The sequence below is a fragment of the Macaca mulatta genome, chromosome 16 (assembly GCF_049350105.2).
Source record: "Macaca mulatta isolate MMU2019108-1 chromosome 16, T2T-MMU8v2.0, whole genome shotgun sequence".
NCBI lineage: Eukaryota > Metazoa > Chordata > Mammalia > Primates > Cercopithecidae > Macaca > Macaca mulatta.
The window spans coordinates 54,813,363-54,836,495 of NC_133421.1; the positions used below are offsets into that span (position 1 = coordinate 54,813,363).

The 23,133-nt window shown below is 37.6% G+C and overlaps 1 protein-coding gene and 1 long non-coding RNA gene across 3 annotated transcripts in view; one reads left to right on the plus strand and one right to left on the minus strand.

Moving 5' to 3' along the window:
* The window catches only part of STXBP4 (syntaxin binding protein 4), a 200,911-nt gene that overhangs the window by 12,231 nt on the left and 165,547 nt on the right, over positions 1-23,133 (minus strand). For both annotated transcript variants that reach the window (XR_013406489.1, XM_001102767.5), the window contains one exon: positions 13,524-13,581. Coding sequence is in view for 1 of the 2 variants with exons in the window: in XM_001102767.5 (XP_001102767.3) it covers positions 13,524-13,581 (58 nt within the window). In the remaining variant the exon portion in view is untranslated. The remainder of the gene's footprint in view (positions 1-13,523; positions 13,582-23,133) is intronic.
* LOC144335555 (uncharacterized) lies at positions 12,885-15,505 on the plus strand. Its single transcript, XR_013406493.1, has 4 exons — positions 12,885-12,946; positions 13,470-13,575; positions 14,585-14,708; positions 15,366-15,505. It is a non-coding gene; the product is annotated as an uncharacterized LOC144335555 (long non-coding RNA).

Below are 23,133 nucleotides of genomic sequence, written 5' to 3' on the forward strand. Positions count from 1 at the left end.
ATATAATTAATTTTTCAAAGAAGGAAACAACTCTGTAGTGACAGAGTACAGCCCTGAGTAACTCTTAGAAATTGATGCTGTTTTTGATCATAATGGACAAACAAAATAGAAAAAAACAAAGAACATGTCCTACAGACACTGATACCTATACACTGAATTATTAGATACTAACAAACAATTATATAGGATTGTATAGTTGGTAAATTTGTACTTTCTCATATACCTGTTGACAGTATCCACCAAAAATTTATGTTCTCCATTCCATGCCATAGAGTTGCTGCCAGGTGGCAGCTGCCTAGGCAGAGACCACATTTCCCAGCTCTCCTCACATCTTTATGTGAGCATGTGATTAGTTTCTGTCAATAGAAGGTAACAGAATTGTTTATCTTTTGTGGGTCGGGGTTTTTAAGAAGCTGGAATGCCTTCTCTACTCTCACTCTTCATCCACTAACCGAATGTAGAGGACTCTGAGGCCATCGGGGAGGGCAGAGACATGAAATGGGAGGAGCCTGGGTCTCAACATCACCACCTGAAGAAAAGCTACACCCATCAACCAGGAATCCCTGCATTGATTTGTGAGTATTAAGCCACTGAAAGCAGATGATTTGTTATTGCAGTTAGCATCACTCTAGATCACTGTCAAGCAAGACGAGAATATTTCAAGAGGAAGCTATGACTATTACTTTCTCAACAAATATATGTACAACTTCTATAAACTAAAAGCCTATCTTTCTAAAATACAGAAAATAAGTAATAACTATATATTTTCATGCTACTTTAAATATCAATAATCAAGACTGTCAGAATATAGATTAATGAATACTAAATTTAATTGGAAACAAGTTCATAAGACCACTGTCAACATTTCCATATTAAATTCCCACTGTGAGAAGTGCACAAAATGTAGAAGCTACTTTAATTTTTAGTGTTCTTATTAAAATAGAATTATATTACAAGCCATACAGGCGTTCACTTAATTTAATCAACAAAGGAAGTTTAATAAACATCTGACTAAACATTTTTCTTAATTAACAAATTTAAAACCTTAAGAAAACTAAAATTTAAAACATATTTCAACTAATTTATATTGATTATAATATTATGTTTATCTATCAAAGTTAAAATGATTACACCTCAAATTTTAAATATAAGCAAATATATTATACTACAGAATGATTTCTAAAAATCACAGAGTTGGAAGGGACTTTGAGAGGCTTCTTATGAGACCATCTCTAATGTCTTGAGGTATTTTGTCAGTATTACTGACTCCATCATGTATAAATGCTAAAGCTGCTTGAGAGTGAGTGTTACAAAGAAAAGCCTTCCATTATGATGAAAACTATAGGATAAAAATATGCCATCAACCTCTATAGTTTTCTCATGAACTTTTAAATCCTGATATTGGGAGTTATACCTGATGTAAATGACGAGTTGATGGGTGCTGACGAGTTGATGGGTGCAGCACACCAACATGGCACAAGTATACATATGTAACAAACCTGCACGTTATGCACATGTACCCTAGAACTTAAAGTATAATAATAATAAAAAAAGAATACTGATTGTTTCTAATAGTGCCACCTTAGACTTGTGACTAAATGGAATTAACTGTCTTTTAGGACCTTAGCATATATTAAAGGCAAGAAAGAATTACATTCTTATTTTCTATATGAGGAATCTGATACTAAGAAAGGTGAAACAACTTATCCCAGGTCATAAAACTAGTGCATGTTAGAGCTGGGATCTAGGTCCAAATCTGACTTCTGAGAATTTAACCATTATATTAATCTCCTCGCTGAGGTTCTGTTTTCTGGGTTGGTGTCAGTAACAATATATAGGGAGGCTCTGGAATGGATTAAGTGACCATCTGAAAGGGGTTCTTCAGCTTTACAAGGTAAAATTAATTAAAGATGTATTGACTAGTTCATTGATTATAAATGAAATGTCTAAAGGTATTTTTTACACACACACACACACACACACACACACACACACACACACACACACACACATATATATTTTAAAGTACTTGCCATATGATATGGTTTGGCTCTGTGTACCCACCCAAATCTCATCTTGAATTGTAATCTCCATGTGTCAAGGGAGGGACCTGTAATCCCCATGTATCAAGGGAGGGAGGTGATTGGATGATGGGGACAGTTTCTTTCACACTGTTCTCGTGATACTGAGTTCTTACAAGATCAGATGGTTTAATAAGCGTCTGGCATTTCCTCTGGTTGCACTTCTCACTCCTGCTGCCTTGTGAAGAAGATGCCTGCTTCCCCTTCTGCCATGACTGTAAGTTTCAGGAGGCCTCCCCAGCCATGTGGAACTGTGAGTCAATTAAAGCTCCTTTGTTTATAAATTACCCAGTCTCAGGTGATATCTTTATAGCAGTGTGAAAACAAACTAATATACCATGAAATGCATAAGAATTGTTACCTGAATGACCATGAAATAAAAGTACTTGTAAGAAGCCTGAGTCAGAGGCTTTGTGCCAGCAGTCATATTTTTTACATCGTGTAGCAACAAATTCTTCATATATCTATTTTTGTCTAATAGGTTGTTAGTTTCTGGAGGGTAGGGAAGGGTCCTACTCATCTTTATAGCCCCAGTGTCAGGCTCACAGAAAGGGAGGTCCATAAATGTTTGGTGCATGGATACATTCCACGGATGTACTACTATTGTTATATCACTGGGTAAAAATACTCAAAAGTGGTAGACAAGCTTACTTATAATGGGGGATCAGATAAAGCAATCTTCAGATGTGGTAGTTCAGTGTACCGTCCTAAATTATTAAGAAATATGCATAAGTAAATTGATCATTATTAAAATAAGATTTAAATAGCTCCAAAGTCACCAAATAACCAGCACTACTAGTCCTTCTCATCAATATTCTCATACCCAAGTAACTTCCAAAGGTCTACTCATACATTTGGTTGTAAGTAACAGTTGAATCACTGTGATAATTCAAACCATTTTGATTAGTTTATTTTCTATATAGCTGGAGTTATATGTCAATCTACTCAAATCCCAGGTTCTGTTAAAATTATTTACATCAAACAAATACTATTTTTAGCTAAGCAAACCTTGTTTTAACTATTAGAGTATAACACTTTACTAAAGACAAATAAATATGATGGTAAGTGGCCTGGCTAACAGCTCACCCTTCCCTTCGGTCCCTAAACTGTAGAGGTGATTTTACCAGACTGGAATTTTTAGTCTTTGAAATGATGAGAATGCAGCCAAAGCCATGTTTCTAGGCACCAGATACCCAATAGATGGATGGAGATTTTCATAGAGGTACCTGCTTAATACCAACGCTAAGTAACAAAGTGCAGGTGTGATCAAAGAAGACCTCTGGCCCTCTTAATATTGAGATCATTCATTTGATAGAGATGTTCAGGTATGTGGCAGCTGGGTAAGACTTTACATCAGGTAAGCATTTTGTACTTTACAACATTCTTTGATACCAATTTTCCAATTTGCTTTTCATATAAATCTCACAGACCTTATTTTTCTCTTCAGTTTTTACAATTGATGAAACCGAGGCTCAGAGTATCAAAGCCCTGTCCGAGGTCACACAGTAATGTGACCACTACCCTCCCCGCTCTACTTCTAACTCCCTGTAATCATTTTCTACTGCAGTAACCAATTTCCACAAATTTAATGGCCTAAAACGACATAAATTTACTATCTTCTAGTTGTGTAATTCAGAAGTCCCACACAGGTCTTATTGTTCTGGAGGCTCTAGGGGAGAATTTGTTTCTTTGCTGTTCCAGGCCACTCACATTCCTTGGCTTATGGCTCCCAACTTCAAAGCCAGCAACATAATATATCCTGAATTTTGCTTCCGCTGTCATATCTCTTTCTGACTCTTTTCTTCTGCCTCCCTCTTCCACTGTTAAGGAGTCATGTGATTGGACCCATCTGGATAATCCAGAATTAGCTCCCTGTTTTAAGGTTAGTTGATTAGCAACCTTAATTCTACCTGCAACTTTAATGCTCCTTTACCATGTGACCTAGTATATTCACACTTACAGGTGCTGGGGAATAGGATGTGAACACTTTTGAGGGCCATTATTCTGCCTACCCTATTCTTCCCTTAAGCTGCTTCTTCCCCTAAGACTAGGGCCTAATGGAAAATGCACTGATTGGGATCAACTTTTGCAATTTGCCTAAAACTTGCTAAACGTTTAGCATGAAAAGTTTTATATATATATATATGTATGACACTATAATGAATATAATCTACTGAATGAAGAAAAAAGTTGCTAGGGACCTTATGAAAAGTAATTTTCGGGAGAAGCAACTATATGGACTGAACTACGTCCCTCCTAAATTCATATGTTGAATCTCCAATCCCCAGCGTGGCTGTATTTGGAGACCGGATCTCTATGGAGATAATTAGGGTTAGATGAGGTTGTAGGGTTGGCAGGACACTGGTCTGATGGAACTGGTGTCCTTGTAAGAAGAGACACCAGAGATATCTCTCTCTGTGTGTACAAAGAGAAGAGGCCAGGTGAGGACACAGCCAGAGGTAGGCATCTAGAAGCCAGGAAGTGAATCTCACCAGAAACTAACCCTGATGGCACCTTGATCTTGGGACTTCTGCGAGAAAATAAATTTCTGTTGTTTAAGCCATGTCTGTGGTGGTTTGTTATGGCAGCCCTAGTAGACTAATACAGCAACCAAATTTGGAAGGGAAAGAGTTTGACAAAAAGTATTTGTTAGTAAATTGAAATAAAGGGTTCTGGCAGCAAGGAAAATCACACACCTTCCAAATAAAAGAATTAACCCTCAGAAAGGTTACGAGCTTCCAAAGTACTTTATGAAACCCCAAATAATTTATTTTAATATCTCAATGAAATGTGAAAAAACATGCTTCATGCCTATGTTATACCTGTCATTGGTTAAAGGAGGGGGAAAAAGGGCTTTGATGCTGAATATTTAGGTCTAGATGTTCCTTTTATTTTAGTGGGCTTTGCCATTCTGAATAACCCAAGCCAGCTGCCTGGTCTTTCATTTCATGACGATTTCTCACACAGTACTTCATATTCCTACATATCTTTGTAGGTATTTACAGAAATTCCCAAGTAAGCTGTCTCAGGTTCATGATCACTGCAATGTCTCTGCTTCTGTCACAAGGCTTTTGACTGGCCAGAGAGTGGCACAGGTGTAGGTTTTGGCTACTGGTTTCCATCTGCAGTTGTGCAAATATTGTCATTTTAAACTCCTCCATTGGCAAGTAGCAATAGTATAAAATAAGGAAGAGGACAGGGAACTAACAGCTGATAAGCACCCATTATGTGCAAGGTATTTTGCTAGGTGCTTTTTACCCCACATTTCACTCAATTCTCAAAACAATCTGGGGAGACAGATAGAAATTATTATCTTTGTTTTTGTATGAGAATAGAGGGTAGAGAGTATTGAAATAACACCACCAAGGTCACACTCAAAAGTGGTTGCATAAACATTAGAAGTTAGCTCTGTCTGATTACTAAAGTGCTTATTTTTTCCCCCATCAATTGCTTCCGCAGACTGCCAACAACAGTATTCATTCGATAAATATTTATCATCCCTACAGATACCAGGCCCTGTGCTAGGTAATGAATATTCTCAACCAGTTGTCACATGGATGGTTACAGCTTTAAAGTGCAGTCTAGTAATTTCAACACCTTACAACTCATTCATAGCTAAGAAGTGTTTGGTGGCAAAATATTTAAAAAGGTCCATATTTCATCTTTTAAGTCCTTTGTTGGTTTCTTCATTGTAGCCTCATTAAGAATAAAATGCCCAGAATTCTTGCACATGTAAAAGAGAGTGAGGAGCTTACACATATTCTCCTTATCTAGTCTGAAGTCAATTGCATAGAAATTGCCCTGACACCTCATGCAGTGAGCCTTAGATCTTACTAATTTGTCAGTAGACATTTCCTCATTCACAGAATGAATCAAAGCCCCCAAATTAATGAGATCTTCAGAAGAAGGGTGTTAGGCAGTGTCCACTAAAAGCAAAAATAAGCCAGGTGCTTGCTCATGCCTGTAATCCCAGCACTTTGGGAGGCTGAGGTGGGTGGATCACCTGAGGTCAGGAGTTCAAGACCAGCCTGGCCAACATGGTGAAACCCTGTCTCTATTAAAAATATAAAAATTAGCCAGGTGTGACGGTGGGTGCCTGTAATCCCAGCTACTTGGGAAGCTGAGGTAGGAGAATCACCTGAGCCCAGGAGGCGGAGGTTGCCGCTGAGCCATTGCACTCCAGGCTGGGTGATACAGCAGGACTTCATCTCAAAAAAAAAAAAAGCTAAAATAATTGTAAAGCATTTAGAAAAAGCTAACAGTAGTACTTTTAAAATTTCTAATTCAGAAACCATTCCTTCCTCTTCATCCTCTCCTTTCCAACCTCCCTAATTTCTAATTGCATTAGATTTACCAAAGCTAGGCTCTACTTTGCAAATAAAGTTAGGGCCTAAGAAATGATAATCTAAAATTCTTCTCTTTTGTGTTTTCCTTTGTTTATAAATGAGATGACACAATGTAACTGAAGCTTTTAACTAATACAATAGGCAGACAATACAATTTATTCACTTATAGATTATGAGCCATTCTTCCCTACTTGCAAACAAACTAACTGGCTATCTTAACCCAGGTACAGACATCATTTTAGGGCATTAATGAATTTTGACTGGAGAGAAATGAGAGAAACCATGCGTACTGGAATTTAGTTATGCTGTAGAGTCATAAAAACAAAGCTCTCACATACTGAACATCTCGTAAGAAATTTGGGGTAGGGGTGTTCTCATTGTTTATTTTGTTATTCCAACCTAATAGTTGCATCATTACTGTTCATCATGGCAGAGTTCCTGTCATGTGCTAGCAATACACTCTAGAAGAAAAGATTGCAAAGATGTGGCATGTATCCTCCACACCACCTCTCCCTCTAAACCCATGGCAGACATCTCCAGCTGATCAAGGCATACATCACTGAAGCTGAATATGTCCTCAGAATTCTTCTCAAAATAATACTTGGGACAGCTATTATCGACAGAGATGGCATGAGTTAAAATCTATTTCCCTTCCCTGTTCTAGACAGAAACTTTTGTTTTATTCAAACACATAGACTTTCTAGGTTCTACTGATATACATTTGTAATGTTCTAGGTATAATACTGCCTAGGTGATAAAGAATGGAATTTATAATATGAGGAACAATATCTCAGATTTTAGGATCTGATATAAAGGCATATCAACCCAAATGAATGCATGGAGAATTACAAGCCAAATTTAAGTAACTTAAAAGCAAATGATTATATGTATTTGAAAAATCACCAACAGTATAATTCAGGGGTCCCCAACCCCTGGGCCATGGATAATTCAGGGGTCCCTAACCCCCGGGCCATGGACTCGTAGTGTTCCATGGCCTGTTAGGAGCTCAGCTGCACAGCAGGAGGTGAGCTGTGGGCAAGCAAGTACTACTGCCTGAGCTCTGCCTCTTGTCAGATCAGTGGTGGCATTAGGAGCGCAAACCCCATTGTGAACTGCACATGCAAGGGATCGAGGTTGCGTGCTCCTTATGAGAATCTAATGCCTGATGATTGAGGTGGAACAGTTTCACCCCAAAACCATCCCCCTGCCCCCGGTCCATGAAAAAAAATTATCTTCTACAAAATGGATTCCTCGTGCCAAAAAGGTTGGGAACTGCTGGTATAATTGAATATTCAAAGCAAGTACTGGACATAGACAATTTTGTATTATTTATATAAGTCATATGAAACATATATTTTACATATACTGTGCAGCGGCATCTACTAGGCATCCTCTAAGATGGTTCCCAGTGATCCCTACCTTCTGGTATTCATACTCTTGGGTAGGAGCCTCTTACACTGAACCAGGGTTGGTCATATAGCAGGAGTGATGGCAGATCAGTCACTCTGACATTGGTTATAAAAGACACCGTAGCTTTTGTCTTTCTCTCTCTCTGTCCTTTTTGTCCCTTACTTCGGGGAAGACAGCTGCCATACTGTGAGTAGCCCTACGTCTTCATGATATGGTGAGGAAGTGAAGCCTCCTGCCAATAACCTCATGAGTGAGCCTGGAACAAATACTCTAGCCGGCTCACTAAGCCACTCTTGAAGTCCCAGCCCTAACACAGTGACTACAACTTCATGAGAGACCCAGAGAGAAAGTGAGAGAGTCAGAATAATCCAGTGAAGCCACTCCTGGATTCAAGATGCTCTAAACTTGAGTAAGAAAATGCATATTGGTTTAAGCTAAAATATTGGAGAAATTTATTATGCAGATATAGAGTTAATACAAGTACGAAAATAAATCACAGTGAATCTGAATCAACAGAAAGATAATAGAATACAAAAAAAGCAATTAGCAGCTATGTCTAATTTGTCATAAATTCAGTTTTATTGCAAACTTAATAACTCTCCTAATAATTTTGTTACATTATATAACACGTATAAAGCATGTGAACTTTTAAGTGGAATCATACCAAAGACTACTATAAATCTGTAACAGTATACAACTTCAAAGGGAAAAAGATAAGAAGTTGGGTAGAAAAATGGATCAAGTTAATCAGAAAATTTCATTATAGCATTCTCAAGATCATGGATACTTTGTTATTAAATTTAAGAATGTTGCAACTCTCTAAGGAGAACATAAGAAAAAAATTCCTAGAATGCACAAATACGTTTTAAAACTATATAAATAATGTATTTTCTTTTTCACATATATATGAGGCAAGTGAGCAAGCTCTGCCCACCTGCATATATGCATATACATATTGGTATACACACACACACACACACACAGAAACATACACACACACACAGACATATATGTTTATTAATTCTATGAAACACTGGCTGTAGCAATGCCAACACTGATTAAATTTGTTCATCCTAGGTAAAATGCTTTCTTCTCTTGCATCAGAATTTAAGTAGATGACAAAGTGTTAATATATGTGTGATGGACATGTGGATGGGCAGGAATATTCAATGAGGATTATGTTCATCTGGACATTCTTAGGACACCACTGACAGTTATTCCCTTGCCAGAGGCTTGGCTTCCATCAGATGTTACAATTCAATTTCAGGGAAGGCAGTGACAGATGCCAATTTCAGGGAAGAGATTATGTGTATATAGACCATCATCCCTTCTGGTGTTCTGGGAGGGTGATTTCAGTCACTATTCTTAAGTAGAGGTGAGAGAGCAATGATCTGAGTCCATTACTTATTTCTTGCCTTCAAAGTATCATCTATATGGTAAATGAATCACTCTTACCTCAAAAGTTAATGCAGGCTATACAGACTGAACATTTTTGTTCGGGTAGTAAGAGAATCAAGATTGAAACAAAACAAAAATGACAAACCAAAACTAAATAGTTCCAAAAAAAAGACATATAGTAGATGTCTGCTTATGCAAACTTTACTTATCTGGCAACATCACCTAGTTGAATGCAGCTAAGAACCATGAAGAAACTCCCACCAAAATGTGAAAGCAAGGGGAGGGAGTGAAGAGGGCTAACCTTTGCTCAAAGTGTCTGTTTTGGACCAGGTGCTATGATAGGCCCTTTACATACACAAACTCCTTCATTCTGGACAGGAACCCTATGAAGGGCTAATATACTTCCCATTTTATAAATGGAGAAATGAAGCCCGGAGAGGTTAAGTAAATGTGCCTGAGGTTTAGCTATTTTATTCAGCTATTTTGTGTAGACACTGTTATTTTAATTAAAGTTTCTCCAAGTCCAAAGCCCATGCTCTTCTTTCCCTGATACCAGATGGCCTTCCTGTAATCAAATCCACCTGCAACAGAACTTACGTATCACACTTGACTTACATAAGCACTCCTGCAGAACTCCATTCAAAGGCTATTTACAAGCAGTTCAAATCAGCCTCATTATCTGGCATCCGGTCCTCTCCAAATACAAAACTGGGGAAGAAGGTGACTTGTGGAGAGGGGGCAAAAGAGAATGGGCATGGGGAGAGAAACAGGGACACTGAGAGAAACAAGAGATGACAGCTGTGTCTCTACTCTGTCTTATACATCTTAATATCCCCTGTAGAACTCACTGTATTATGTATAATGATGGATGTTCATAAGGATTTTGTTCACTGGCCTCTGTATAAGAAGTCAGGGAAGTGTGTAACATATACTAAAGTAAGACTTTCATCAAGAACAGTTAAACTAAAATAAGTCTTGGTGCTTGAACAGGGTTAAGTTCCAACAACAACAACAAAAAACTAACTTACGCCAAACACCCCATTCCTTCATGAGGCTGAGTAAAAGAAGCAATGGTATATTGTTAGATTTTCTTATTTCCACTCTTTGACTTTTTTAATCTCTGGAAGACAACTTCTTATTCTTACAACCAAGTTTCTATTCTACTATTTTAAAATGAATAAAGTATAGAGCTCTTCCTAAATTGAGATCTGTTTAAAGTGTCTTTCTTGTCACATGTCAACATACTATATTAACATGAGGATATGGAGGTGGTGAGGCATGGTGTGTGTGTGTGTGTGTGTGTGTGTGCGCGCGCGCGTGGGTGACTTTGGAGTCAGACAACCCTGGACCTGAATCTTGGCTCTGCAATTTTACTACTGTGTGACCTTGACAAGTACAGCCTCTTTAACAGTTTCTCCTAATGAAATGGTAAGACAATGAAACCTACTATGGCCCTTTGGGGAATACATTTATTTTATCGTCTCTTTTTCTGTTTTCCTTATGTGTCAAGACTAAGGTCAAGGCAAAAAAAAATTGATGGACTTCCAAAACACACCCTTTGTGGGTATATTTTCTGAGCAAAGCAATGGGGTTAGGATAAATGTAGCGTCTCTCTGTTCTTTCCACAGACACTGAGTTGGTTCCCAGGGCAGCCAAAGGGCTTATTGACTCCCTTTTTTTTTTTTTTTTTTGAGACGGAGTCTCGCTCTGTCACGCAGGCTGGAGTGCAGTGGCCGGATCTCAGCTCACTGCAAGCTCCGCCTCCCGGGTTCACGCCATTCTCCTGCCTCAGCCTCCCGAGTAGCTGGGACTACAGGCGCCCGCCACCTCGCCCGGCTAAGTTTTTGTATTTTTAGTAGAGACGGGGTTTCACTGTGTTAGCCAGGATGGTCTCGATCTCCTGACCTCGTGATCTGCCCGTCTCGGCCTCCCAAAGTGCTGGGATTACAGGCTTGAGCCACCGCGCCCGGCCTTGACTCCCTTTTGTCTCCTCTTCTGGGACTCTCTTCTCCCGCAGAGTGGGAGTCCAGCCCAAGGCTATTGTTCCAGGCTGCAAAGAACAGTGGCTTAAGCTAGCTGGGTCACAGGTAAGGAGACAAATCAACTTTCTGGCTGACCATCTCTTGTTCCCGCTTCGTTCTCTGTTTTGGGTAACTGTGCCCCTAGTATTCTTTTCTCTTAAGGCACTAGTTAGATTCTGACATTCAGCTCTGGGTTAGGATATACTGACAGCCAGGTAAGTTTAGGTAAAGGAGTTCCCCACAGGGTCCAGACTCATTTACTGACATTTTTCAAAGGTCCCTGAATGCAGAACCCCAGTTAATAATGCATGCTAATTTTCTTTCTTTTAATCATGCATTTCTTTTGGGGACCTTCTAGGAGAAAGGCATGACTCAGGGCAAGATGCGGCGCACCAACATCATAATGCCATTCCAATAAGAGCCCAGCAACATCTACTTTCCACATTGTTAAGAGCATTAAATGATATAATGCATAGAGAAATATACCTAGCATATTCCTGACTATTAAGCACAAGCTAGTGCTCAGTAAACGCTCAGGCCCTCATCTTTTCCTTTATAAATTTATAAAGTTAATATCAAAAAGAGAGAAAGAAAGAAATTCAACACAGATATGAATGTACTTTTCCATTTTCCTGCCATTCCTACAGTACAGTGATTCAAAGCTTCCAGAAACTAAACATGATTAATCCTGCATACTAGAGAGCCCCTTCCAGAAGCGGTCTGATTCTGGAAGTAAAGAGTGTGGCACTAAATGTAATCTGCACATGGAATTCCTGGGTCCTCTATGCCAAAAGTTCCTTTTCTTTCACATGTTATAAACAACATCTTTGCCTGATTAATTACTTCATGCTAGAGATTGCAAGAAAAAAATTCAGCATGAAAACACTAGAGAAAAAACTAGAGAAAACAGGTTTATCTCTAGCTTTTCCTTAAATTTTTTCAAATACAAAGCTTTTGAATCCTCAGTGTTTTTAATGGTCATATGATTGTTCAGGTTTTTTTTTTTCCCCTCCACGATGGTTTCTCCATATTGTAAATTCATGACGGCCATTTATTGAGCATCTACTGTGTTCCAAGTCCTATGCTAGGTGCTTAACATCGAACAACTTTATAAAGTAGGTAATATTCCCCTCAGTATATGATGTGAAAGCTGAGGTTAAGAGAGATGTAGGAACTGTGTAAAGTTGCAGGGCGTGAGAATCCAAAATCTGGATATTGCTTTGTAAAATATTTGCATGTTTGAAAGGGGATAGCAAAGACATGTCTCCCTTTTCCTCCCAAAATGCATACCAAGTATACTTTGCTAAAAGGATACACAAAGGAGTTCTCTGAGATCTTAGGAGTCTGCTGGGATTTCCCTTTGTGCTCTCAAAATGTCAATTCTGACATAAAAGGAATTTTCAGGAAATGGTAGAAGGATATCACAGTGCTCTGTCCAGGGCAAAACTAACCAGTTCAGCACTAGGGAATGTATTCTCGTTCAGGCTTTCAAGGCTGGGTTTTATCAGTGACAGTCTAGTGTAGTAGCAGAATCTTGGGGTCAGAAGACTTTGATTCTAGTTCTGACTTGCAAGTTAAGTAGTGATACATTTTTTGGTAACTACTCAAGGCTCTTATTTTCTTCACCTATAAAACAGAAAAAATGACAAGGTACACATACCTCAAGGGGTTGCTCTGAGAATCCACTGAGGTAAGGTTTGTTCATATACTGTCCTATTTATCTCAAGTTATTTACTGTCTGTTTTTCCTATTGTGTAAATTCTATGCTATCAAGAAACCAGTCTATATATTTCACCACTCTATCTCCAGGGTGTGGTACACTGCCTGGCAAACAGCAAATGCTCAAAAAACAGTTGCAGAATGAACTGTGTGCATGTTAAAGCATTAAAAAATGTTGATTATTAGTATTATTGTTAATAACTTTTAAAGATATACAAAATGCATTTTTTGTTAGGTATTAACTTTTCATAAACATTAATACTATTAGCCAGCAAGTGAATTTAGGCAGCCAGCATTTAAGTTCAAATGATGATCCTGTTCCAATTTTTTGATGTTTCCCTAGAAATTATTACTAGGATTTTTCCCCCAAATGATATCTGATATTAGCATTTAAATCACATGAAATGAAAATGGTGAGGCTTCATTTCTTGTTACTAATTTTTGTAACCTCCAAGAAGGTTTCTTAGTTTTGCTGATTATTCTGCAACTTCCAGGTTCTCTCCAGATGTGAAGAAAATTGCTTACTTGGTTGAGATGCTTGTACTTACTTGATGAAGTACTTGATTCCATCTGCTGTGTAAGCTTCCTCCCACCCATAAGGTAAACCTAGAGTGAAAGGAAACCAAAAATATATTTAATAAGATGATAAAGATAACTTTATTTCCTGGACACAAACCTCCCTCATCTTTACAATTATTTGAGCACATTTCTTGTACAAAATAATTTTCTAGAAAGGGGGAATTAAGACAATTCAGATGAGCTTTCATACTCAGCATCTTTAGAACACAATAAATAAGTCTTGAGCAGTTAACAATCTGCTTTAGTTGCAATAACTGGATTATGACTTGTCATTTACATGTGGTGAGCATTTTTGTCAGCAGGATTCAAGCAAAAATTTGTGTTGCAGTGGATGGTTTTTGCCTGAAGGCAGAAGGATGGACAAGATGGCCTCTGCTTGTCTATTCTGGCTCAAAGTTTCTTTAATTGGCTCCCTTTACATTCTTTCACTCAGCTCCACAGGGAATCAGACATGAGTGCCAGATCAGCAGGGGTTTGAAAGTAGCTTTTGGACAAGACAAAATTCCTTATTAAGTTTGAAAGTTTAGCAAAGCGATTTACAATAGATTGTGGCATTTTACTTTGTTAATTAAGAATTTTGTGCACTAAACATAAACGGCCAAACAATTTGCTAAACTTAGCTTCCATTTCTGTAATGGGATTGAGAATAGTTAGCTATAAAGAGATGTGGATTGACGTAAGCAAGCAATATTTGGCCATATTTCTGTAAATGAGTACATTTTGGCCCTCATCATACCAAGAGAACAGCCCCAAGTTGAGGCAGCCACATTTTCCTACATTCTGATTTTGGGTGGTACGTTTCCAGAACACAGTGGTTTCCACCCCTCTGTCCCATCCAAGTACTGCTAAGGATTTTAATCCAATTTTTGGATCAGTTCTTTGACACTGGCTTATCACGACTCAGGTAGCCTACCTCTTTGGAAAGTAACTGAGCTTTAACAACAAATCATTGACTTCCTTTCCCCAAGTCTCAGCAAGGGGCAGAGCAAAAGTGCAGGAAAGGTAACTATTTTTGTTTGTTTGTTTTTAGAGACAGGGCTTCTCTTTGTTGCCGAGGCAAGAGTGCAGTAGTGCAATCATAGCTCACTGCAACTCTGAACTCCTGGGCTCAAGTGATTCTCCCTCCTCAGCCTCCCGAGTAGCTGGAACTATAGGTATGTGCCACCATTCCTAATTTTTTATTTTTTATTTTTTTGTAGAGACCAGATCTCCCTATGTTGCCCAAGCTGGACTCAGACTCCTGGCCTGAGGTGATCCTCCCACCTTGGCCTCCCGGCCTGAAGTGATCCTCCCACCTTGGCCTTCCAAAGTGCTAGAATTATTGTTGTGAGCCACCGTGCTTGGCCTAACAGTAACTATTTGAATGAAATGAAACCTTACTCTACTGCCATTTGCTTCTTGCGAATAGTCTTTGAGAAGCAACTCTAAGGATGACGTTTTTGTAATTATGAAAAACAAGAAATACACTTTGCATTGTGTTTATTTCCAGTCTTTTACCACAAGTCATACACACCTTGAGCAAAAATTCTGTAACTATTTCCTTTGTATATTAACGCAGGCCACCTTGGAGTTTCTATTCTCTCTTTATGAATAAATGTTCCTCTTATAAGTAGAAAATAAGCACTTCCTAGAGCTTGGCATAAGCAAATGACTGGCTTCCTGAAAGCCCCTGAGTGACTCCCACTATACGTCTTCTCTAGTGTCCACTGCAAGCACATGCTCAGCCAGATGCGCCATGATAAACTGCTCTGCTGTACCAGTTCAAGTAGATTTATTTTCTGTCTTCATGCTTTCTGCATCTTCTTTTATAGATCACTTCATTCATCACTGACAAGCCCCTCACTTGGAGGAAAGAAACTGATGACTGTACCTAAGAACCTTGCTTTCATGACAAAAATGCTCAGAAATACCAGGATTTCCAATCAATAAGACAAAGGCAGCTAATAGTTAAGTAGGAAGTTATTTTAATGTGACTACAATTTTTGTCTGCTGAATAATTTGATCAGTACAATTGTATCTGTCCTAATTTCTTAAGTTACAGATATGTTCTAATAAATAAAGAAAAATGGACACTTTCAAGACAGTATCTCTTAATCTACAGGCGCATTTGAAAATCGACATTAACATCAGATTACCACATCCCCTGTGCCATCAGAATAGAATTTCTGCCTTGATTATTTCTTTACAATTATTAAAAAAGAATTATAACTTTATAACAGCCTTATAAAGGTACTAATTCATAGGCATTTAAGTCACAATGGTTATTCAATGACTGCAGCCATAAAGATATCCCTGGATATTAAATAATATGTATGGCTTATTTTAGAAGACGTTCTCTGCTCTGAGAAAATAAGTGTTTCTTTTTGGGAGATTCAATAGTTGAGTATTGTTCGTGCAGATTTCATATAATCTATTATATAAAAGACAGACCTAGAGACTAAAATGATAGTAATTAATCTCTCAGTGATATTTCAGTAATAGAAAACAATCACTGTCCAATTATAAACTAAAAAACACAAATAGCCTTACAAAAATAGGACTTCTGATTCCCACCAGCTTATTGATGAACTCAGTTTTCCATTAGTAAAGGTTTCATTTCTTCATAATAAGTGATTTGGATATAACTAACATTATCTAAATACTTTTCCATAATAATTTTTGTTCCAAACATTAAAATCTTCCCACATTTATCACATCTTTATACTTGGAAATATACAATGCTTCCATTTTTTTTCTTTTCATATTTGCTTTAAAAATGTTACAACAACTATAACCACCTGGAATTGCTTTTGATTAGAAGTATTGTCTATGAACCCTCCCATAACATTCTTTCCATCAGTGATCATCTGTTTTGAATCAATAACTTCATAGTGATGACTCCAAAATCTTCATGAGTATCTTGCCAACGTAAGAGTCTTAAACACATTCAACTTAGAATAGTGGCTGTTACCTAAAACTCAACATATCCAAAACCAAAGTCATTACGTTGCAGACAAAATAGTTTCCTTTCTGATTTCCCAGTCTATTTATGTATCAAATATTTTCTTTGTCATACCTGGACCATATGTATCATTCATTAAATATTTACTGATCCTTCATTATGTGTTCAGCATTTTGCTAGATGCTCAATATACAATGATAAACAAATAGACATGACCCTGGATCATATGAAGCTTGAAATCGACATAAAGACGTTATTAAAAATAGGAATAAGTTCTATGAAAAAAATATGGAATACGATGAAGGTAAGTCATAGCACAGAAAAAGGCTGAACTCCCTAATGCAGAAAGAATTCCCACAAATCGATAATAAGATCAATAACACACAACAAAATAGGCAAAATGTGAAACATTTAGGGCATGAAACACAAATGAACACATGTGAAAATGTTTAACTTCATGCTTAATTAAAGAAATAAAAAGCTATTATGAAATACCATGTTCATTTATCAGATTAGCAAACATTAAAAAGTAGTTTAATCAGGCACAGCATTGATGATGTGAAGAGATAGTCATTCTCACATTAACAGAAGTATTAAGTATTACACACTTATGAGGAGAAACTTGTAAATACCTATCTAAAATTTTCAATGCTAATAACAATGAGTTGACATTTATTGAGCAGTTAGACTCCAGACACTGTCGTAAGCACCATACCTGTACCAATTCACTTAATCCTCACGAATAATCTATGAGAAGTACTGCTATTATCCCTATTTTAGCAATAGAGAACTCAGGCACAGAAAATTTAAATAACTTTCCCAAGGTCACACAGCTAGCAGGGGAAGGAGCCCAGACTCTTCATCACTATGTTGAATGATCTCCATATAGCTTAATCCAGCAATTTTTCTTGTAGAAATTTATCCTATAGATATATTTTATTGACAAGACTGTTCATTGTGAAAACAAAAAATTGGAAATAATCTAAATAACCATCAATGGGAACTGATTAAATAAAGATACTGTAATAACAGAGCCAGATGTATTTGAAAAACATTTGTTAGTGCTATAAAATTGTTGCAAACTCAAATACGTTTAACTTTTAGCATCCAACATGCTGAGCAGAGCAGAAGGAGAGAGGGAGGGAGGGAGGGAGTGTGGAGGTGTTGGGGGGAGATATCTCTAACTCACAATTAATAAGGCTTTGCTAAAGAATATAACATTCATCACATAAATGGAATTTTCACTTGATTTGCAGCCAGAAAATCTGAATCCATATGTAATGTTCTTCAATTGCAAGCTGAATAACCATGGGAAAGTAATAATCTTATGGAATCTGAACTTTCTATATAAATAGATTTGTCATTTATATAGTAGTGATGATAATAGCTACCATTCTAGCTTAGGGGGTTAGCATGATACTCTTATTAGATAACATGTAACTACACAATGATATACAAAAGCAGACAATTGTTATTAATCGTAATGAAATTAACAGCCCTTTCTTCATTGCTTATGGTTCTGGTGATATAGAGTATTTTGGAAGCTTAACATAGGAAAGTGTTTATAGGGGAAACCTCCATTAAGGTGTAAGCACTTTTTTTTTTTTTACAATCCTTTCCTCAATCTCTGTTTTACTCGTGATAACATTCAGCAATAGAATAACAGAAACTAGTGGGACACTCTGACCCTGATCCAGTAGTGTGATGGTAAATGTTTTAACAACCAGCTCTTGGGGGTGGGGGCAAGGCTTGATTTGCAACATTTGCTCGGTTTCATAGTGTAAATACTATACCATGCCTATTTTGAGCTACCAATGTGATGTCACTGAATACGGAGATGGGAAGAAATGCATAGTAAAACATCATGATATATAATTCTTAGATACAATAGGTGTAAATAATCTCAAGAACAAAGACAAGAGTAAAATGCAAATAAATAATTAGGAAGTGGTTAGTTTTTAAAATATTTATTACCATTTCTTTTAATATACTTTTCAGTTTAAATATTTTAATTATTAATAATGACTGTGTTTGACAATTGGCTCACAAAATTCTTGCAAGCCAGTAGAAGCCAGCTCAAACATACTACCGTGGCTACCCACTTCTTAGCTCCCTGGTCCCGTTGCACAGAAAGTTCCAAAAATCAAAGGACAGCAACGCTGTTTTATCCAATAGAAGATTACATGAAATTGATAGCAGCTTCCAAAGGTGTAAAGAATTGTTGCCCTAACAATAAACTATGTTTATCGGATGTTTACATAGTGTTTTCTACTATTTCTGACATTCTTCTAGGTAGTTTATAAATATTATTAATTCATTGTACCATCACAACAATTTGAGATAGATACTGTTATTAACCTCATTTTGCAGAGAGGAAACTGAGGGATAACGAGGTTTAAATAACTTGTCCATTGTCACACTGCTGATAGTGCAGTCATGATTTGAATGTAAGCATTCGGATGCCAGAGCCTATGCTTTTAAGCACTGTGTGTTGCTTCTTTTCCCTAACTCCTGTTTGCACTGCCAACAGTCAAAATTAAAACAATCAAATAATACTTTTGCCTAACTCTTTGAGGAACACAAAAAGTAAACTAGATTCCCAACGTCTTAATTTGTGCATTATTATCCAGAGCAATGCTCCTTTAAAAGGAACTGAAATAATTTCTAGGCTTCAACACAAAGCAGTCTATTTTAGAGACATTACATGTTTACAATTGTACAAGTTAATTTGTAGGTCTGAACTGCAGTGCCAATTTAAAAAGAACTACTAGCTAATTTTCCTATGAAAAAGGAATCTATTATACTGAGAGATGGTTGCCACCTATAAATAACCAAATAATGCAGTATTTCAACTATTAAAATCATTTCAACTATTAAAATCATTCAACCATTAAAATCACTACTAAAATCAAAATAATTGAAAAAAATGTATATATTTTCTGAATTGTGATTTAAACACTCCTTAATATTGGCCTTGCAAAAATGCTGTGTTTTAACAAACATGATTTTGGACCTGTGACTTGATTATTTTACCACCTGGTTATATAGATCATTGTTGTCTGAGACAAAAAATAAAAAAGCAAATGACATATATACATATATAATTTCACACATTTTGTGCATCCCAAATTCAAAAGTTAAAATGTTAATGTAATTAGATATGAGCTATTTCTAGTTAGAAGTCACTTACCCGGCAACTGAAAAGCTATAACATATTAAAGGAAGAACAGTGTAAAAAACTTGTAGAGGTTATCTGGTGGTTCACAGTCTGCTTTATCTGTCTGTCGTTATTTTTTTTTGCCAACATATACTACACGAATTACCAGTAAAAGAGAAGGGGAAATGCCAACATTCATTTTCTGCATTTATCTTCCCAATAGATGCAGAATTCAGTGTTTTTTACAGTTGGAGTTCTCTCCCTCTCAGTTAAATTATGGAGTCACTTCTTTGAATTCTGAGGTACAGACATTCAAGGGGCCAGTTTAAATGTTTTCTCTTACATTGCTAACTCTGATCCCATGACCCAGACTGAAGATGAGAATGTGGGATTTCCCCAGCAGTTGTTTCTGGGCATTTATATTATGTAATGCTGGGGGAATGATCTGGGCTAAGGCACTTTGATTTGATTTGCTTAAAAGCAGTAATATACAACGGACTTTATTCTGTGCACTAATGAAACTCAGCATAAAACTTACTGAAGCTTTCCTCACTAGAGTGTGAGATCAGCCTAAAGACAGAGCTGAATAATAGGATGAAATGAGCTTCTCATACTCTGTCCTGCCAACAACCTTGGTTATGATTAGTCATCTAATAAATTTAATCAATGTAGACAGTAATGATGAATAATACATCTGACTCTCCTCAACCCAACTTCTTATTTTTATAGGGACCCCCCACCCCATACATCAATTTCTCCAGAAATTCTGAAGTTATATATAATTGCTTTGGATGAAATAACAGATCTTCATTTCACAAATCAAATGAAAATTTGATCCCAATTTTGTTTTACAGTAAAGCATTATTTTTTTGGCATCTACTGTACATCAACTGCTAAGCTAAACACTTTAAATTTGTTATGGTAAGAGATGGTTTTCACTGGTTATCTCATAATACATTTCATATAAAATAACTGTGTACTTCATTAAAAAAAAAGGCCTTTCAGTACATTCACCCTATCCTCTTGTAGCTGAAGACCTTGCTTCTTACCTCACTGAGAACACAGAAGCATCAGGAAGAGAATTTCTAGATTCCCACCACAACATCCACCAACAATGCACATACTCCGCCTTTCTCTGTGATCATACCTCATGCATTCCTTCCATCTTACTTACTCAAAGCTTCAATCCAACAATTGTCTGCTTTCTTCCCTAACATCTGTGTTCCCTCCCTGTACTGGGTTATTACCATGGGCATAAAAATGAGCTGTAATTATCTTCTATCTTAAAAAAAAATTAAAAGCAAAACTTTGTCTTGCCCTCACATTTCCTTGCAGCTACTACTCCATTTCTCTGCTCTACTTTATAACAAAACCTTACAAAAATGGATTTGTCTACATTCAATTCCCCTCTTTTCATTCATTCTCTTTTAAATCAACTCTAGTGAGGCTACCATTCGCCCTATGCCACTAAAACAGCTCTTGTCACTTTATGTCCAGAAGTCAATTTTTCAGTCCTCAGCTTCCTTCACTTTTGACTGTATGTGATGCTGTTGATCACTACCTCCTTGGAACAGTTTATTCGACTGCAAAGACACAGCTTTCTCTAGGTTCTTCTCTGTCACTGCCTGTTTCTTCCCTGCTCATTTGCTAGTTTCTTCTCATCTCCCCAATCTCTAAAAGTTGGACTGCTCCAAGGCTTGGTTCTTCAACTCCTCTCTGTCCTTCCTTTCTGCTCTTTTCCTGCTTACACTCATTTGTTAGGTGATCTCATCCAGTTTCTATTTAAATACTATTCATACGTGACCCAGAATTCTCTATCCCCAGTCTGGACCTCTCTCCTGATTTCCAAACTGGCAAATTCAGGTGCATGCCCTCTCTTCCTTTATCATTGTATCACTTTTAAACTGAAGGTGCCCATTACCGATTTCCTGACTCTTCACCCAAACCTCGCCTCTCAGCTTTCCCCATCAATTTCTATCCTTCCAGTTGCTCAGGTCTAGAGCACATCCATGACCCTTTTCATTCTTTTACATCCCATATGTAATCAACCAGCATATCTTGGTGGCTTTGTCTTCAAATTAGTTACAGAATTTGACCACTTCCCAAAACTTCTAGCATTATTAAGTTGGTCCATCCCCTACCTAAATTATTCTGATAGCACTGTAACTGGTATCCCTGCCACAGTCTACTTTCAAACTAGTAGGCAGCATCACTAAAAAACCAAAAAGTCAGATTATGTTCCTTCTATATGACCTGCCTCCCCCATCTCCAACTTCTCTGACTTCACTTCTTAATTCCTTATGTTCAATGTGCTGCAGCTGCATTGGTCTCATACTGTTCCTTGAACATAGCAAGTATGTTCCTGCTTCAGGGCCTTTGCCCTTGCTAGCCCTTCTGCCTAGAGAGCTGTTCCCTTTGAATGCATGGCTCACTCTGTCATTTCCTTTCAGGGTCTGCTCAGATGTCATTCAATCAGTGATCCTTTCCCTAGTCACTCACAAAAGAGCCAGCTCCCTTCCTCTCCAACCTCTGACACTCATTATCCCCCTCAACCCGGTTTCTTTTCTGTCTCCTTCCTCACTAGGATGCAAATTCCATAAGAGGAGGTACTGTTCATTCATTGTTTCACTGCCAGTATTCTTGTGGCACATGATAGGCTCTTAGTTGCTGAATTAAGGAATCAATGTCCACCAAATATCTATATTTATACAAATACCTACTCTTTAACAGGATGTAATATTTGGGAGGAGAGTTCTTTAGAAAAAGATGTTGAGAGGGTGTTTAATAAGATAATTGGGCTGGGAATGATGGCTCATATCTGTAATCTCAGCATGTTGGGAGGCTGAGGGCGGATCATGAGGTCAGGAGTTCGAGACCACCCTGATCAACATGGTGAAACCCCGTCTCTACTAAAAACACAAAAATTACCAGGGCGTGGTGGCACACACCTGTAATCTCAGCTACTCAGGAGGCTGAGGCAGGAGAATCACTTGAATTCTGGAGGCAGAGGTTGCAGTGAGCCGAGATCATGCCACTGCACTCCATCCTGGGGGACAGAGTGAGACTCCATCTCAAATAATAATAATAATAATAATGATAATAATAATAATAATAAATTGAAAGTGAGGCTGTGAACGAATATGCTGAAATATTTGAATTATTTTCCCCAAGAGTTGATATTCTTCTTTTCCTTATGGGTACAGAGATGAAGAGGGGAGGGGCTCTAATTTATTTCCGTATACAAAGATAACATGTTTTTAAAAAGAACTGCTGTTGGCCAGGTGCAGTGGCTCACATTTGTAATCTCAGCACTTTGGGAAGCTGAGACAGGTAGATCACTTGAGTCCAGGAAAAAAAAAATGCAAAAAATTAGCCAGGCATAGTGGCATGCACCTACAGTCCCAGATACTCAGGTGGCTGAGGTGGGAGGATGGCTTGAGCCTGGGAGGCAGAGGTTGTAGTGAGCCTAGATGGCGCCACA